Source organism: Notolepis coatsorum (assembly GCF_963971535.1).
Source record: "Notolepis coatsorum genome assembly, chromosome: 1".
Classification (NCBI taxonomy): Eukaryota; Metazoa; Chordata; class Actinopteri; order Aulopiformes; family Paralepididae; genus Notolepis; species Notolepis coatsorum.
In genome coordinates this window covers 218,957,886-218,978,560 of record NC_140165.1, presented here as the reverse complement: position 1 = coordinate 218,978,560, position 20,675 = coordinate 218,957,886, and the positions used below count along the sequence as shown (strand labels likewise).

Here is a 20,675-nt window from a genome sequence, read left to right as displayed (position 1 = left end):
TTGCAGCTTTTTTTCCTGTTGTACCGAACCGTGACCCCAACACCTTGGGTTCTGTGCATCGTTACACCCCTCGTGGCATCACTTTATCGAGTAACCCATAGTTTACACTGTACAAAGTAGACCCATTTAAGATACAACTGCTATTCAGACAGTCTCCATGTAGAAGTAAGAATATTCTGAATATGAACGTGAAAAGTGAACTTGCAGAGACAACCATAAAAAAAAGTTTTCGTTTAAGTTAGATCACAGATAATATCAGGATATATCATCCCAGTGATCATATATTCATGTTTTTTTTAATTAAGGATTTATCCCATAATCCAGGATATCAGCGCATCTGCCTATCTGGGATATTATTAGGTGCCTGTCATGAAGGTGCAGCTTCCCTGGAGGAGCCCTGCTTCATTCATAACATTCATCGTTGGGTCTGGATGTTTGTTTTGTTCACTCGCTGCCTCACACTCACAGTACCAGCCCACACACCCAGGGGAAAATCCACCCCAAAAACACCACGTACGTCATGCTATTTCAACCATGTTGGACAGTTAAAAAAGGTGCTGTAAGTGGTGTTATTTTTGTTTGTTCAAATAAGTGGTCTACATGTTAAAATAATAGCTCTACATTCTGACAGCCATCGCTGATATACAGTGTTTGGTCAGTAACATGGGTCTCCGCTCTGCAGTAAAACAGAAAATATTTTTCTTTGTATCCCATTCTCACTTTCTCTAATCAGGAGAGAGAACTCCAACTGCAACAATGAGAAATAAAAACTAGTTTTAAGGAAATATGTCCTGGTTTTCTTTATCATAAATCGATCAATAGAGACCATATTAGATCCCCAATTATCATATCATGGGGTATCATTGGAAAGCCACACTCATTGGCTACAACCCTGTGCAAAGATTTTCGAGATCGCCAAATGATTGACGGAGCTAGAGCCCCAGGAGTCGGGGGTGGTAATGTGTACTTTTGCGTACTTGGGGCATGCCTCACATATCGGCATGTAACTCGAGAACCGCTGAACGGATTTCGTCACCTGAAAGGGCAATCGACAGGCAACAAATAGATTCCATCTATATATTGTATTAAAAGAAATGCACACCCGAGCCACTAGAGGTCGGCAAAGAATCGTCCACATGTGGGCCCTTGGATGTTAAAAGTTTAATGTTAAAAAATATAAAATGTGTAGCCAAGAGTAAAGACCATAACCCTATCAAAAACAGTAGTTAAAGTGTATATTTTCATTTTTACCGATGTTTTATACAATTTATCGGAAAATGCTAATTATCATAAAAACCGCAAGGAAATTACTAAATCTAGATTCAACCCTGCCATTGGAAAGAGGAGCATTTTCCCTATCCATGGATGTATGATTTGGCCATAATAAGGTCAAGGTCAAATATGAATTTATAATTAAAATCGATTATCATTAATTACTGTATCTACAAATCCTTCTGTTTAATCATCTTCCCGCGGTTCATTTGCTTAGATTTTTTTTTACACATGATCTCAATAAGGTGGTGAATGAGCTCAGTGAGCATTTTCTCGTGCCCCGCAGATTTAACATGATCAAATATGCAAAAATCATAAATCATAATTCATATTCTCCTTTTCTTCATTACAATTTACTCAGCCTAGTAACGGGCACAATATTTCTGACACTGGAAATGCATACCCCCAGGTCCCTAGATGTTCCTAGATACCAAGAACATGCTAATTGACCTTGCAGAAGTAGAGCAATCTTCCATTTACTTAGGCATGTACCTTTAGGCAAAAACGGTCTACAGATTAAAACAAGTAAGCAATCTACCAGGGTAATAAAAAAAATTAGGCTTGGCAAGATTTCTCGAAATAAAATATATCGGGGTCTCCCTCCTGATTGGATAAAGTGGGATGAGATACCAGAACATTTATTTTCCGTTTACTGTAGAACAGAGGGACTGAGAGACCCATGTTACTGACCAAACACTCTATATCAGTGATGGCTGTTGTAACACATATTCTTAACAATGAAATACCGCTTACAGTATATTTAAGCCAACTTATACAAACATAGACAAACGTCTCCCGTGAGCTGGAAATCAGGTCTCAAGAGTATCGAAACTTGAATATATGCTGAGTCATCGAGTGACACTTTCTTGGAGTTGGAGTTGGTCCACTGACGGTGAATTCGTGATAGACTCTGTGGGCTCGTACTTTTTTTCCGGTTGAACTATAAAAATCCAAATGAGTTTTGTTTCAATGGATGTCTTCCAGCTCTGAATCAGAAAGCGTATCTATATCCCAGCAGAATCAACATGAGCACCGTCATGGCGTCACCGTCATGGCGTCCGGGGAGTTGTTCCATTATTCACCGTCTGTGGAGCGGCTACAGAATTTGTCTCTTGATGACATCATCAATAGGAGTCTTGTCTCTCCGGTGTTCAGCTTAAGGAGAGACTTGTTCACAAATCAAAACTAAGCTGTACAGTATTCTAGAAATAACATAGGCTATGCCAATTGTATTTTAGGGTGGATTTTTTTCCTTTTCTCTCACACACACAAGTTTGTAATTGATGTGACGGTATATTTGCATGAAAAGGTTATTTCATTCCAGCAAATCTATGTGGTGCAAGATTGAACTAGTGAAGTGAACTTTAGGTTTGGGAATGCCCACGGTTGTTATCTAACCAACATCAGCTCTCAGCTGGCTAACTAGCTGGATTGTTGGCACACAGGGCACCACCTTCACCACTGGCAAGGCGACGTACTGGATCCACACCACAATTGCACAGACTATATTAACAGTCAATATTAATCGACCGGTTTGCACTCAGTCGACCAAGAACGGGTTGATTTTCGATTAGTTGGATGCTTCTTTTCCCCATGCCAAATTAGTCATTTCCTGAAATATTATGACCACATCTCTGGTAATTGCTAGAATTAGAATTTTATACGGAGTCGTTGAGTAAATCCACTTATCGATTAGTCGGGGGGGGGGGGGGGGGGTTGGCCGACTCGACTCTCATTGGTGGTGATATAACAGGGTTGTGAAAGTATTTTTCACTCACATAAGCACTTAATATTCCAGGTTATTGAGAACTTGCTGCATCCATTACTTGTGCCCACTAACAAATGGAATGCTTCCGTACGCCGCATAATATCAGATTATTCATGTGCAGTGAATAACGGAGGCGGTAGGAAGGCTTAGAGGGTCAGGCAGACAGCAGTGGACTGAGGAGGTACAGCCTGGGGAAGAACTCTGGTTCAAAACATATTGCTACCACTGTGTCTACAGCCAGTGTTCCTGGCTTCTTAGCCTCCCACTCATTTTGTGCACAAACTGAAGCTGTATATCCTTAACACATTGGCGACCGCTGGGATGAGTCTAATATAGTGGTTGAGGACCAGCTTTTGTAAACAGACCGGTGTCTTTTTGTACAGCTAAATCTATACTTTATAGTATTGCTATCCGTCCATTCTCATTGTCAATTGAGTTCATAAACAGTCCCTTCAAAATGGCTTAAAGAAGAAAAAAAAAATACATCAATAGGTTGTCATTTTATAGCACCGTGAATATAAGCATTATAGCGGATTTTGTCTCGTATATTTTCTGGAAGGCTAGTTATAGGGCTAATAGCTGCCAACGTTATATTCAACAGCATTTCCGTTTTACATATGCTAACGAAATAACTCAAACTGCATATCATCGGGACTGTCCCAAAGCATGTATGCATCAAATGGGGGGGGGGGGGGGGGGGGGGTGGATGTCGTTTATTATTATTGATTACTAGGGATGCTCAATATTGGCTTTTTTACCGATACCGATATTCCGATATTGTCCAACTCTTAATTTCCGATACAGATATCAACCGTTACCGATATATACAGGGTTTCCCCCCAAAAAAACTGAATAATTTCAGGTAACTAATAATTTCACTCCATGCATTCAAAAGGCTTTCTAAATGTAAGCATTATCTGTGCAAAATATGATCATTAAAAAAGTTGAATTAAACCAACATGCATACTTTTGACAATAAATAAAATAAGAATTGGTTCTTACTTGCCTGGGTAAATAAAGGTAAAAAAAAAAAATTATCGTTTTTTTTTTAACCTACAGATATTTTCCAATATCACATTTTACTGCCGATATCGGCCGATAATATCGGTCGGCCGATAATATCGGACATCCCTATTGATTACCAATAACAGTGGTCGTGTAACTAGCCACATACGCTGCTCGGCTGGTTGCGTATCATAGCAAGCTCTGATCCGGCTGTAATCGATCGGCATCTGGTAGATCGATATGTCCATTGGCTGATGATAAATCCCCTTATTCCATGGTGAAATCTGCGATTCGAAACGTAATCCACGGTACAAGATGCTGATTCAGAATCCGGGTACTGAAAATCTCCATTGAAAAGGGGGGAAAAAAAGTCATCCATTCGCCCACAGGGCATACTGCAGTGGAGCGATGGCGCCCCTAAGAGGATCTGGCCGGTATTGCACGCTCGATTTCACAGACTAGGGAATATATGCAGTGCCGCTCCGCGACCTTGACCCGGTTATTAAAATGGAATAAAAGCAATAACAACTTGCCACGGCTTTATACGTGATTCTGTCCACAACGCATGGATTAGAAACTCGTATTTATACGTGGTCGGGCGGCAAAGTGTTAACACATTCCCTGCCACGCACTTTCAGAATCTTATACCATTCTCTGCCAGTACTGTAAGTCTATGGAGATGTTCACCTTCTTTGCAGGGCTATAACTTTTTTAATTGTATTGCTAAATTGACATTACTATGGCCCATTCAACATCGATTATCCATCGTTCAGGATGTAGGAACGTTTTACTTTTTCATTCACACATTCATACAAAAATACCGTCTAGAATATAAATATGTTTTTATCGTTTTCTGCAGTAATTCCTAGAACGTGAGATATAGGCATAAATGCATATATAGATTATCAAATGCTGTGTGTTGCCGATCCACGCTATATAAAAAATGTCAACTGTACATGGTCCTAAACATTATGACGGATGAGCGGAGGGGTCGTTTATAATTCCGTGATAGTCGTTAAATGCTTTATGTAGTATGGGTGACATATAGATCAGAGCAGTTTGCATGGATAATAATAAACAAACAGGCTGAAAGTAACGTCAGCCTCCTCTTACCGTTGGGCGATGAGACTGGAGCAAAAATATCCCAGTTATTTGATGGGGATCGAGTCGATCCATTTCCGGTTTGTATAATACTAATACACTCCCAAATCATGTCGATTATTGAGTTATGGCAGCGATCCATATCCACGGTGTGTGGCTAGAGTCCTGCGACGATATGCGAGTGGCCGGACGCATTTAGGAGACGCACCGAGATCCAACTGGCCATTTCCGGTTTGGCAACTCGCCGATCATCCACCAGGGGGCAGTATTGAAGCGTTGCAGAGTTGTGCCGGCTCACACAGCATCAGACCAGGCTCCGTGAGGGAAATATGAATACCATGGCGAAAAAATGAAATATGATCAAAATAACGTCGTACGCCGTGGATTGGCAGAATTAGCATGAACTTGAAACACGTCGTACAACGTGAATGGCGCAGGATGTGTTAATAAACGTTCATTTTGTTGCATTCAAGGAGTGTCCTATTACTCTATATTTCATCAATGACCACTGGAGGTGGTAGGAGGGATTAGAGGGTCAGAGACAACAGGGAGACATTGAGACAGACCGCTTTGGTGGGACTCAACGTCAGATGTGGTGGGAGGCTGCCAGGCTAGTTAACATGTGGCTACGGCAGGTACGTCTGTCTAATTCAGCAGCCTCTTTGGCAGGTAACATACCATTGTTTATTAAAAAAAAGGATAAATTAACTGTAATCTATTTGTCAGTGTTTTTTTTATTTTGTTCACTTGATACGTGCATCAAGCAAAACTCCACATAAAAAGGTCACAATAAAAATCCAAATCTACAATTGGCCAAATGTCGCTTGTAAAAATTAAACTGGGCCGATACCGATTGTGCTTTTTAAAGCCCACATCAGCCGATACCAGTGATCTGCTGATGTATTGGTGCACCACGGTCACCTGGACGGACTTACCTGAGGCTCTTCTCCAGCACCTGGGCTGTGCGGAACACCTCCTCCTGGTCCAGACTGATGGTGCAAAAGGTACATAGGTCCCGCTGGCGGTTTGGACCAGAAGCCGGACACAGGTTTTTAGCTTCACCTACAGAACCAGAACATGAGTATCAGAACAGGACCACCAGCACTGACTACTTTTTAATCCATTAATTCATGTTAAAATCTTTTTTTTAAGTAACTTTTTCATGATTTTTTCCATGCTGCAGTGCTGAATGAGTCTTTCCTGAAAAATAAGTAGCGGGAATCTCTGGTAAGCACTACATTTAAAGAGATCCTTTTGAATGGTTGCATGTGGAAACCCCAGAATTTACAGATGTCAATAAAATCAACTAATCATACATTTTGAATCTTTTAAATTTAAATAAATTTAAATCTTTTGATGGGGTCATCACTTTTTAGTCTCTTACCATAACCCCCCACTACCTACAGTATAAATTAAAAAACCCTTCCGACAAAGGGGGATCTAGACACTACGTAAAATTCCATCCTGTTTTCTGTCTCTCTTCAATTTTATACCCATTTCACACCTGGGAATAAACTGAGTTACTGGTTGGTATAAATGAGTCATCCCGTGATCACTGACCTGGGATAATGATTAATTAATTAATATGTTAAAAAATACCAATATTAAATAATTATATTATTGAATAATATTTATAATAATAATTATTATTATATTATGGGAAATGGGCTTACAGTCTTCTCCAGAGTCAGACAATAAGATATACCAATTTCCTCTGTGCATTCAGTAGAAAACTATCCAGCTGCAAGCTGCCAAAAATACCTCACCTTTCAGCGCACTGTCAATGGCTTTACAGTGGGTTGTACTCACTGGTCATTTCCAAAACGGAGAAGGATTTTTGCCCGATTGATAAATTCACGATAGTCTACAACATTATATGTTATACGGTATATTAGCAGACTCTAATTTAAAAACAGTTTTGAGATGTGGTGTTTTATTTTTTTTGTTATTTTCATTGCTGGACGGTACAGCGTTGCACTACATGAAGCGGCATCATACCTCTCTAATGTTGTTCATCCAAAGCTCAGAAATCGCCACTGATCTGAGCAGTCAATGCAGCCACGCCCAAAATATAGGCTATTCTGTATGAAACATGGGCGGCTGGGCCACTGTTATAATTGTCTTGCTGAATCATGCAATTGAAATGGCATTTTAAATAGGGTGCACTGTATGTTGTGTGTGCATTTGACTCTTATTTTTTTATTCTCTCCCTGTTGTCTAAACCTTTCACTGGTTCAACATGAATCTTTATAGCAGGTTCAAGATAGTGAGGTACCATCCAATTAACTAGTTTATACAGAACCAGAAAAAACATTTCCCTGTATCAGAGATAAAAAATGACAGAGGCCGTTTCATTTGAAGGCAGATTAAAGAGAGGCTAAACTTAATCAAAATCAAGTGCAATTAATTGCAGATGGCTACTTGGTGAAATGTGGCTTTGGGCTGCAGAGCGGACGAGGGCTTGAGGCAGACTTTAGGATGACATGTAGGCCTGTGTGGTTAACTACACAAAACATCAGCTTCCTCGCTGCTTCCCACGGCAGAGCGCTGATTCACAAAATGATCAACACCTCTGTGACACATCTCAGCACATAACACACGGAGGCCAGTCGGGGCTGCTGGAGGATACTGTGGTGATGTTGTTGTTATTTGACAGAATAGGCCAATTCAAGCTGCGAAAGCCTGTCCCATTTACCATTTGTCGAGCTAGTAATTACCAGTGGCATCCATGTTGAAACCCATATCGAGGAGACAATCAGATACCTCAGAAGAAGAACCATATGTAAATCTGTTTAAGTTTTCAGAGGAACAATGTTTTCAAACGTTATCACCTAAAGATGGTAAGTTAAAGTGTTGTGTTCTTCACTCATAGTTAAAGACGGTAGAGGTTAAGTACTTTATTAGCTAAATATGGTAAGTTAAAGTGTTGTGTTCACTCATAGTTAAAGACGGTAGAAGTTAAGTACTTTATTAGCTAAATATGGTAAGTTAAAGTGTTGTGTTCACTCAGTTAAAGAAGGTTGAGTGGTTTCTTGTGATGCATCACATTCACACTACCAAGAAGAAAGTCTAAACGGAATAATATGGTTCTTTGAGGGGTTAAATTGAAAAACAAGGAATGACAACCCCTCCCCCCTCTTCTATACTGAAGCGGGTGCCTACTTCCTCTCCTGCTGCACCTATAAAGAACAGGTATCCATGCAGAGGGTCCTCCCATATCCCTACTGGGAAGTGGGAAGAGAAGCGCGAAGGGGGCATGGCCACCCGCATTTCACTGTATTCCCTTGTATGTATGTGACAAATAAAACTTGAATCTTGAAATTAGTTTAATTGCTCTGGGTATTTATGGAGTATAAATACAGATTGATTTAATTATTTCATTAGGCATCAACTTTTGAGTACAGCTAGTCACAGATTTGACAAAATCAGATATAACCTAAAAGGGAAAAAAAAACACAAAAACAGTAAAAGACAGGTACGTCAATTGTTGCACCTGATCAAACACTACAACTGGCCAGTGTCAAACGGCCGTTCTATCAATAACTTCAGATTTGGAACAGAGGATTACTAGACTAGAGGCGTGGGTAGCGATCTATATTGGTCCTCCTATAGGTTGGGATATATGTAGCCTAAGGCTGAGCGGCAAACTTGAATGAGGAAAGCCTGCTCCAGGATCAGCTCTTTAAAACAGGCTATTAATAATGTGTCTAATCCTACAAAAGGCCAGTGACTGAAAACCAGTGTGAGAGAATGCTGAGCTGTCACTAAGCCTGCCATGACCAGGCTGACCTGGCGGGAGTCACACACACACACACACTAACAACCTCTATCATGTCATCTTCACAGTCATAGGTTCCCCTGGGAAACATCATAAGCCAAGGGTCTTTGAGCCGATTATGGGCAGCAAAACACAACAAAACACACAATATTTATTCACATGGCTAGTGGTGGATATGGGTTTTTCAATGGCCAATGCCAATATTTAAAGAGCAGGGCAGCCAATGGCCGATACATAATGTAGATAGATACGTTTTTTGTGTGCATCTGATAAAATACAATAATAACAAATGACACAAAATTGCTGAACTTAATGAACAATATTTTTAACACTAACATTATTGTCTTGTCTGCATTGTCTCTGTTTACTGAAGTAGATCTGCCCTCCGTCTCTGCAGTGCACTCGTTTTAAAATTGTTCACTCTCATCACACAGCCTGCTCATATCATCTACCACTACCAGGCGACTAACCTTAGAGTTGGTAACAAGGTGATAGAACGGGGATTTTGTCCCACAAATCCACTACTATCTCTCATTAAACACTGTCAAGTTAGTTTGGTGTATTATTTGAAGCACACAGACAAACACACAGAGGGAGAGAGAAAAGCAAGCACGCAAGAGCAATATGTGTGTGCAGACGTGTTTTGTTTAACGGCCTCATGAGCTCAGGAATCGACCGAAGGTGATTATCTCAAAATGTCAAATATCGGCCCGATTAGCACCATGTGCACTACCAACAGCACAGTTTGCTCCTCACGATATGTCAAAATAACATGATTGACAACCAGCCTAACCTTACGCTACAATAAGCCAATCTATAATATATGAATTGCTTAATAACTACAGTATGCTACTTAGACAGCTCAAAATAATGCCACCTCCATTGATGCTTTTAGAAAGGTAGGTTGAAAGGGGACAAAAAATAATGAAGTGCGAACAGGGAAGAATGAAGTTTCGTAAGACAGCAAACCGAGTTACATGCCACGGCGGTTCCTCTATTTTGTTCTGCTTACTGTTTTGTCATTAATGCATGGTGGTGAAACTGACATACCATTTGTCTTGCCATTAGTGTGTCAACATATGTTTGGTGTAAAGGCTATAGGCCTATGCCATTGAACACAGTGGATAGAGACACAGATTAATAAACCATCAACTTTTAGTTATAATATATGGGCTACGCCCCAGCGTCAGCACAAATTGATGGTAGTTGGACCTTTTGGACATAGTAAAGACGTTTAAAACAAGCCTACAGCATGTGCTGCTGCTTATATTGGACAAAATAAAAGTCCAAGGTGGTATGGTACTCTTAATTTCTCATAGCAGAAACCTCCTCCTCCTAGGTTTGTAAACAGCTGTGTGGCTTCTTCGTGGGATATTCCCCATTAATAGAAATGTCTTCTCTTAATTGTAATATACCTAATAAAATCAAGTGTAAGGCTAAGTATGTGGGGGTATATGAGAAAAATATTTTAAAAGTGTGTGTGGGGTTGTGCTGTGATGCATGAGTCCGTGTTTGTGTACATTAGTACTTAAATTAGTTCTACAGTAAACCCTACCTTGTACATAGGCCTAGCCTATTGATTGATTGAAAACTGTATTAACAGATTGCAGAATGGGTACAGTACAGTACAGCTGAATACATACAATTGTTAAGGGGATGCAGACCAGAGAAAGACTTTCGTCTGGTTTACATCAGGGTCCTACTCACACCTGAGCAAGTTATAATAATTTTTTGAATTTTTTTTTTTATCTCAAATAGTTTTGTCGTCGGCAATCATTTGAAACTCTCGCGAGGGGTAGGTAGGCCTACGACCTCAAATCATTCCGTTCACTCGGAGAGACAACTTGCAGCCAGGTTCCAGCCGCGAGAAGACTTCAAGATGTTCAGACAAACAGTTCCAGACCAGACCTCAGTTAAATAGTAAATACCATTATTTGTGTAATGAAAAAAGTTTGCATACAAGTATATTAGCTACGTGCATAATTGTAACGTTATTTTTGTGTGTGTTTTTGTCTTAGCTAGAAGCTTGAGAGGTACCAAGCTACTACTAGTCCCATGTTGTGATTCACAAAACAACCTGGCAAGTACTGGCTGCCAAGTCTTGGCTACCTAAATGAACTAAGATGTTCCTTTTTATTGGATAACCAGCCCTCTACTAATCAAGCCACGTTCGCAAATTGAATATGGTGCACCCCCAAGTAAAGGTAATAGTTTGCTAGCTAGCTAAATAAGTGGGGTTTTATGGGCCCCGTGTGGTGTTCATTCACACAACGAGCTAGTAGTACTAGTCCTGGTAGTAGCTGCTGTTAGCTCGCTATGCTACAACCAGATGAACTGGCTGCTGGCTCACCGCTCCACTCTCCACACTGGCGGATAACCGCGCCCCTCTCTCTCCCTCGCCGATGGCTCATTTTCTCCGACAACTCTCCCCCTAAAGAGAACATGGCTACAGTTTAGCGCCGAACGGTCAAACTTACATATTTTCCCACGCAGGCTTTGTAAAATCCGAATTCTCGTGTCGTCTTCTTCCGCCATGGTCCCGACTTGACTGTGTGTCGCGGCTCGGTCGCTGCTACGGTACATTCAACGCTGGCTTATCATCATATCCGTTTATGAATGCAACACAAGCCGCGCAGGAGGGCCAGCCCTCTCCACTGCAGCGTCACTACGAGCACCGTGGTGGTGGAGCCGAGGCTATCACAGCAGAATGCACTACACTGACTACAGCAACGGGAGGGAGCCCACCACACACTGGTTTGTTTTAAAGGGAGAGAGTGAAATACTTCCAGATTTGTAACCAGTGTAGGTCTCTGCAGCTGATTGATTTCAAAACACTGTTGTCCCATCATTGATATGATCTATTTAACAGAGAACATTTACAAAATATAGTATTGTTATTATTGGCACTTATTCTTAGAGAGATGCAGTGTAAATATATTGTGCAAAATAACAAACAATAAGGATTTATATAAAACCATGATACAGTACATTCACAATCAACTATTTAACCAAATGTAAGCTTTAACTAAGGATGATTAACATGTGTTGTACTGTAATGTAACTGGTGTGGGTTGCACAATAACGACCTGTATTGCAATATCATTTTTTTTTATTTTATTTTTTATCGATTCTTAAATATTCAAATCGATGCAGTTGAATCGTCACCTTGGGATCCATGCATTTGTAGCAGGGTGGATTATCCCTGCTTCGTGGGAACGGTTGCTGGCAGTCACAAGGTAGCTGGACACAGTAGAGCTCCGTCTGACTGCACCCTTGTCTTTGGGCCTGGAGCGTCAACCTGGGACCCGATAGTGGGAGTGAATGGGGCCCGGGATTTACCAACCTGGTTTGGTACTCTGGTCCTCCTAGCCTCTCCGGGGCGGTCAGCAGTACTCCCCAACTCGCTTTCACTTCCCTGATTACCTCCTTGGGCCCTCCCACACCTAGTGACTGATATGCCTAAATAGATTCGTCCCTCCCGCAAGCAGTACCCTCCCTTGATGACCACTAGAAACCTTACAATGAAAAGGGGAGAGTTGGGTAGGAAGGGGTTAATTGTATTAACGTTACCCACACCAAAAGAGTTGTTAAACGGCTCATGAATGGACACGCACACAGAACTCCCATCTAATTCTTTAATGCTAATTGTACTGGTTAATTACAATGATTTAATGAGAGTGATCAAACGGACTGAAGTCCCACTATAGTTCCGTTCGTAACTCAATACCTCATAAACACGTATATTATACACCCACCTCTGGGTTAGTATCAGGGATAATATACCTCAATGTGTTTGACTCATCACCCACGTCTGGGTCAGCACCCTGTATAATACCTCTGACAGGCTTTAATTATACGGCAATAATAATACCTCTCTAGGCTTTATTTATAATGCACCAGGTCTGTAACCTCCCCACAGGGAAAGGGTTAATTAGATGGGAAAATATTATTAAAGAACAAACACGTTATCACACTTAAAAGGAAACCAAAAATGTGGGCCCACTGTACCAGAACAAAACTCCTATGCTAATGCCGGCATGTATTGTTAATGGGGTACCCCTAGAACTGTAGTTAGCAACCATTAGCTTCGCCCGCAGGCTGCACCACACTGTGTACTGTGTAATAGCTCCGGAGCATTAATGCTCAATTGTACTCAACCCAAAATGGCGGCCGCGCCGCACCACCACCGTCCGGGTGGCAAGATGGTGTCGAAGAGCAGGTGCTAGCAAGCGGGTCGCAGGTGCTAGCAAGCGGGGCTGGAGCAGGGGCAGTAGTGAGCTGAGAGCGTGTGCTGGGTGTTGGCGACCTCTGCCGGTCGGGACGATCTCCCGCGTTGGCCTGAAGTCAGCCGGTGCAGAACGGTTGTAGACAGCCGGAGCAGACTCGACGGCGCGCATCTATAAACTCGCCCTCACTCACACTGAAGCTACACTCTGGGTCCCAAACAGCCCACCTGCTACACGATTATACTGTGGCGCAACGTGGTTGACTATACCACCGGTCTTCTTCAGCGCCTCGCGCTAGGGTTGCACTGGAGTCCATATAGCCGTTAGCCGCATGCTAATTATACCGTCACACTGCTACTGTAACCCGATAACTATGGACGTCAGTCCTGTGGCTCAGTCTCTCTTACTCACGCACTATCACGGATACTCCTATGATAACCCGTCGCTCGCTCCGGCGGGGCTCTCTGGGGTTTCTTTAACGGGGCTATTCCAAAGCACCTCCCGTTGCAGCTGCGACCGTTCACAGCAACATCCCAAGCAGAAGAGAGCTGCCGGTTCTTCCTTCCTCCAGGTGACTCTTCCCTCCTCGTTGCCTGCCTCTCTTCCGTACACTCTCTGCCTGCCACCGCCCCCTGCTGGTACCGCCTACTAGTCACACAGGGAAAAGGATGATGAATATGGTCCAGAGATACTGCGTGTAATCCATATTCCAGCCGATAGAAGAAAGAGAAACTCGCGTCATTGTTCGTGAGAATATCAATGGAAACTAGTCAACATGTCTTTGTGCACAAAGGGGAGATAAAAGGCAAGTCAGCACATCTGAATAATAGGCATATTTTCAGGTTGCTACACATTGTTACACCCCTACTGGACAGTACTGGACTAATTTGTGTGATACCAGCAACTTGTGTTGTCTTGCTGTTGATAGTGAATTGGTTGGTGCTTTCAGTTGAGATATTGTTACATGTTACATTTAGATTTTACATTTAGACATTTAGCTGACACTTTTATCCAAAGCAAAAAAAAATTTAACAACAAGTCAGCAAGAGGGGTACATCTCTGGCAGCTAAGGGTCAGTGGCATTGTTCATCAAATATTATCGAGCTTGAGTGTTACACTCTGAGTGCATAGTAGTATAGACATGTTAGCATAGTAGTATATGGATAGTACATAGCCTAGTAGATAGTGGTGAAGTACATAATAGTAAAAGACCGTAAGAAGGTTAGTTTTTATTCATTTAAAATTTCAGATATTGATTCCTCGATAGAGGAAGATTAGGCGTGTTTCAGCTGTCCTTGATGCCATCCAGTTATTTGATTGATTGATTGAAAACGTTATTAACACTTTAATCGCAGTTGACGCTGGAACACGTCATTCCCCGCCATGCTCATTCTGCCGAAGACGCTGGACAGCGTCTTTGATATCAATATTTCAAAAATCTGTGATCGAAATCATATTTCTCCCCCAGAGACATGCGATGTACTGGTGAGCCCCTATCAACTCTCTAACGGTTCAAGAGCGCCATCTGGTGGCCGATCGGCGGATCACCCAGGGAAGAAACAGGAAGTGGAAGCTGGTGCTCATTTCAATTTGGTCCGATCACTCGGTAATAGTCCCAGGACTCGAGCTGATCACGACGGATAGTGATCCGTTACCAATAACTCGATAAACAACATGATTTGGACGTATATACTATTATACAACCTGGAAATGGATCGGATGTTTCGACATCCCATAATAGAAAGAATTCTGTTCCACGCTCATCTCCCAACGGCGAGAGGAAGCTACGGTGAGTTTCAGCGTTATTTTGTAATGTCTTCTATACTAACTGCTCTAATGATCATATCACCCACACTAGATTAATGATATAACGTTGCCCACAGAATTATAAACGACCCCCCCCCCCATCCGGTCATCATCAGATCATACGTAGTAACTTCTAGAAGTACGTCCATTTGAAATTTTTTATCTCGCACAGATTCCTACCAAACTGTATTTGATCATCAATATAATGCATTTAGGGCTATAAATCAAGTTCTGGAGAAAGCTGCAGAAAACGATAAAAACATACTTATACTTTAGACCGTATTTTAGTATGAATATGTGAATGAAAAAGTATAACGTTGCTACACCCTGAACAATAGATATAAGACGTTGAATGGGCCATAGTAATGTCAATTTAGCAATAAAATTTAAAAAGTTATAGCCCTGCAAAGAAGGGGAACTTCTCCATGTTAAATAGGGCTGGCGAGGGATGGTAAATTATGAATTTAACCCCGGCGATCAAAGTGTTAACAGATTGCAGAATGGGTACAATACAGTACGGCTCAATAATACACAATTGTTAAGGGGATGCCGACCAGAGAAAGACTTGGAAAGGGGAGGGGGGGTTGCAGCAATTTTCTCCTCAAAACTCTTGTTTAGAATCACAGAACTAGGAAAAATTCATGTCGATGGAATATCTTGCCATTGAACTCAAAACAGAATCAACCATTATCGTCACAATATACCGCCCGCCTAGACACTCACCAATATTTATACAGGAGCTCTCTGAACTGATTTCACTATGTGTTACCGGATACGATAAGGTGATCCTAAATGGATAAGAAAACAGACTCCAAAACTATAGAGAGCTCAAAAATCTACTGGATAGCTTTGATCTAACACAGCATATAACAAATGCAACTCACAGGCTTGGAAATACATTAGACTTAGTCATAACAACAACTGGGCTAAGCATAAAACATTTCTCGATAACTGAATTTCCTCTCTTCTAGGTAAATAGTTTAACCCATTTCTATCTTCAGTCATCTTGACTGTCTTTAGTCCTCTTGACTGTCTTCAGTCATATTGACTGTCTGTCTTCAGTCATATTGACTGTCTTTAGTCCTCTTGACTGTAGAGCTGCCGCGATAACCGCATTACCGCGGTATCGCTGTTGCATCACGCTCACCGCAGAGTTAGGCTGAATACCGCGTCACCGCTGTTTTTTATCATAATAATAAAGTTGGCTTGCGGCTTGCGGCTCTGCAGATATACCCTACTCGGTTCCAAGCGACCCTATTGGGTAGAAGTGGTACCAGAAAAGTCATGTGAAACATTGCAGACCACTGACTGGTCAGAAGAGAGACGCGTCACACTTTGTAGCCTCTGCTGCCTCTGAACAAAAACAGAACGCTGCGCCGCCATCTTTACTGCCTCGCTAAGGATGCATTTCATTCAGGATTTGTTTGCGACAGAACCAAGTGCAATAAACAAAGAAGAATGGATTCACTGTGTATTCTGCCTTATTTATTGATGAAACAAAACCGACATCAACCCAATTTACCACCGAGCGGAGAGTTTAGTGTCACAACAAGATCGCTGATGTGTTAAGTTTGTTGTTGTTAAATATTAGCCTAATACTACCGTCAGCCGATATACACGAGAGGTAACGTTAAACCCGGGTTTGCTTGGTAGAATACACAATGAGAGGTAACGTTAGCTTTGGCAGAATAGACGCAACGAGAGTCTGGTTAATGTTGTTATTGATTGATTGATTGATTGAAAATGTGTTAAACTCTGGCTTGCTGCAAGCCCTCGGACATCTATGCCCACGGAGCTTTCAGTGTACACAAGCGAGCGGCCCCGCCTGCATCCCCACACTGAGACAAACGGAGTAGTACCTGGCTGCAGTGGAAAAGGAACGAAGTACCAGGTGCCTAAAGCGGGTCGAGTCGAGTAGGTACTATGCAGTGGAAAAGCGCCATTAGACTAGAGGCAGGCTATAAGAGTAGACTACTAAAAAAAAAAAAAATGCATTCAATTTTTTTTGCGCACTGTGCGGTAATAACCGCGGCGGTAGGAAATATTTCGCAAATTCGTGCGGTAAGGAAAATATCAATACCGCGGCAGCTCTACTTGACTGTCTTCAGTCATATTGACTGTCTTTAGTCATATTGACTGTCTTTAGTCATCTTGGTGATCTGTTATCTGACAGATACCCCTTCTTTGCAGCCTTTTTTTTTGAACAAATGTTTTTTATTTTCCCTTTTTTAACATAAAACTAGACACACAATACATTAACAGTAGAAATCCACAATAAATCACAGGACTATGACCGACATAATAATAACAATAATGACTGTCCAGTACTTAAATCAAAATAACGGCAACATTGAGCTGAAGAAGTTAATTCTTGGTAAAACATCCATCTTAACTATTGATGCTCGGGCCTGTACTGAGTTTTTTAGTTTTGACCACCTGCCGAAGTCATTTGTGATCCTATCTAGGAATCCGGTATAATTACACTTCACCGTTTGGCATATAGTGGGGAATATTTCAACTCCAAGACATCTAAAGTGTTCTACCATTGGTATATTTACTGGGAGGGAGGTAGTCTTCGCAGTCACATTAAGTGGAAGGAAGGCCAATTTGGCCAGTTTATCTTAAATCCCGATAGATTGCCAAAATCATCTATTACCTTGAGAAGATGAGGCAGTGAGGTGGTAGGGTTTTGCATGAACAATATTACATCGTCCGCATATAAACTAATATGATGCTGTGTGCCCTTAATTGATATTGGCTCTATGGACTGAGATTGTCTTATATACTGTGCCAAAGGCTCTAGGGATAGAGCAAATAGTCCGAGACTAAGAGGACAACCCTGTCTAGACGAACGCAACACAGGGACGAGTGGGGAGGTGAATTTACCTGTTATAATCATGGCTGACGGATCTGTGTATAGTACTTTGATCATATTAATGAAACCATCTCCTAACCCCATCCTTCCAAGTACTGCCCATAAATAAGACCATTCCAACCTATCAAAGGCCTTCATCGCATCCAAGGATAATACAGCTATAGGAGGCTCGGCATCCTTGCTGGCGTCTATCACATGCAGTAACCGTCTAATATTATCCGTGATCAGGCGGCCTCTTATGAAGCCTGTCTGATCAGGATGAACTAAAGATGTCATATGCTTTTGAAGTCTGATGGCTAGTACCTTAGCGTACAGCTTGATATCGGTTCCAAGGAGGCTTAAGGGTCTATAACTACCGCATTCGGTGGGGTCTTTGTCTTTTTTAAGGAGGACAGATATGAGTGCCATATTAACGTCCCTGGAGAAGTTCCCCTCTTTGATTGAGTATAAAATCATATCAAGTAATAGGGGTCCAATTACATCCCAACATGAGAGGTACAGTTCTGGTGGGATACCTTCTTTGCAGCCTTAACCTCTCCATCAGCAACGCCCATAAAAGCGCTGATGCCTTTTAATTTGCCACTGTTTTCCTCTGAGGGGAACAATCCTGGTGCCATACAGCTCAATATATTTTGCCTGGCTCATTCTAAAGCGAAAGGTAGGGGCTTCCTAGGTTCAGAATCAGGAATACCCCCCACCACGCCCAGGTGCACCATCTCAGTCTCTGAAACCTGAGGACTATAACCTGAGGTTATAATGGAGGTCTCAGCCATTGTATCAGTTTTCACCTGGTCTTCCGGGGTCGCAAGTAAACACTCTCTACTTAAATTGCATCTTATCAACCCTCTTCAGTTCCTAATAGATTTTTTACCAGTTACTCTTAGGCTGCCTGTTGCGCTTACAGGCCTCTATGTCACACGTGTTCCAGATGCTCCATCACTGCGGGGAGTCTTGGTGAAAGAGGTTTACTTGCTGATAAGAGCACATTCAAGTAAGGTTTAAACTCACTTCTGTAATATGTTCATTCCAGAGTTCGCCGTTGGCAGTATTCTAGTTTATGTCAGTTGGCTGTTATCTTATACTTTGACTTCAGCCCAACCCAAAGGGACGCCATGTTAAGAGCTACAGGTGTCTATCTATCTCAACACCGGTTTGAGATAAAACCCTGTGGCCGCTCGATATCCCTCAGCGAGGTGCTAAACTTGCCAAGTTCTCGAGTCAATTCCCAATCCTAATCACGCCATGTATTAAGCCACATAACCTCTGATTAGTTCAACAAGTCCATGGACCACTTAGCCTTGGTACCCCTCACCACAGCGTCCTGTTGTGAAGAATCTCAATGCCGCTGGATAAATCTCATGTACCGGCTGACACAGAGTCTATGGTGCTTGCTTGGCATCCCTTCTAGGAGATTTGCTTAATTCTTCATGGAAGTGGCCAAGTTTGTATTGTATTTAATTCTTATTTCATAGTCACTGGTTAGTAAGGCTGAGCCCGAACCCTGTTTTTAGGGTTCGAACGTTCGCCAGGGTTTATCGAACGAACGTTCGAACGTTGTTTTTTTTTTATTTTTTAATAAAAAATGTTTTTAATAATTTTTTTTCTTCATTTTTTTAATAATATTTTTTTTTTATTGTATTATTATAGATCCTACGGAGGGCGGCATTGCATAGTCTATTGGTGAAAAACATGTTGTTTACAGTGGTGGCTGTTCATGTAAACATGTAATTAAACAAAGCACTCAGAAGAAAATAAACAAGCTACTGAATCAAAGTATGATAAACAATAGCCCTTGCAGTCACGTAAGGGGCTAGATAAACAAATGCATTCGTTTTGTGGCATTAACCGAACGTTATATAGTTAGTGTTACACGTTCAATAACAGGTATTCACTCTTGGTCGACGGGGAGGGGAGCCGGGAGGAGAGGCGCACGCCTCGGCTCAACAGACCCGTCCACCGTCTACCTCGGAACGGCCGGGCTCCCAACACGCCTGCCGCCCGTCCGCCCTACCACCGTTCCGAGGTAGACGGTGGACGGGTCTGTCCACCGTGCGCCTGCTGTTGTTTCCAACGCAACCACCTCCCGCCATGAAGCTCGCGCTCCGTGGCCGAAAAAGGATGGTATTCATTAATGATCCTTCTGCAGGTTCACCTACCGAAACCTTGTTACCGATTACTTCCTCGGCGGGGAGATAACTCCCGGTAGCTACGGTAAGTCTGTTGAGGCTTGCCGATTGGTGGTAACAGCAGAGGCGGGTGCAAGCGGTGTGACGTAATTGGCAGAATCGCCTGTCAATCAAAATAGAGCTCTGGTTGAGAAATAGTATCCCGCTGCAGCCCGGCAGACCATACTGGTTGAGCCGAGCGCCTCGCATTCACATCACCTCAACCCCGTGCGCATCCTTTATTTTTTTTTCACCGAACGTTCGAACCTATTAATTAAAGTCCGAATGTCAGCGTAACGAACGAACGTTCGAACGTTCGGGCTCAGCCTTACTGGTTAGTTTTATCCATTTCATATGACATATAAACTTATAAGAGTTGTTAACCTCTTCATTGTTTGTAATAAACAGAATGTCTGCTTGGGAAAACTCCTTTCATTGAATAGTCATATTCACAGCAATACTATTTAATAGGTAGTACTATTAATAATAGTGTAATACTAGTGTATAATATTAATAATAATTTCCATAAGACCAGGTCGAAAACACGCTCAATACAAGGGTATCCGCATCGAAGCCCTACTTTTGACTCCAACCCGGGTACAGACGTAAGAATTACTGAATAGTCATTGATATAACTTTAGCTAGAAGCAGTAACCAGCAATTGATTGAATCTGTAATC

The 20,675-nt window shown here is 42.0% G+C and overlaps 1 protein-coding gene across 1 annotated transcript in view; it reads right to left on the bottom strand.

Annotated features, from left to right (window-relative positions):
- Window positions 1-11,502, bottom strand: part of rasa2 (RAS p21 protein activator 2) — a 196,659-nt gene extending 185,157 nt beyond the window's left edge. The window contains exons 1-2 of the mRNA XM_084332855.1: window positions 11,402-11,502; window positions 6,082-6,208 (exon numbers count right to left, since the gene is read on the bottom strand). Coding sequence (XP_084188981.1) covers window positions 6,082-6,208; window positions 11,402-11,459 — 185 coding nt within the window. The 5' untranslated portion in view covers window positions 11,460-11,502. The remainder of the gene's footprint in view (window positions 1-6,081; window positions 6,209-11,401) is intronic.
- Between the last annotated feature and the right edge of the window lie 9,173 nt (window positions 11,503-20,675).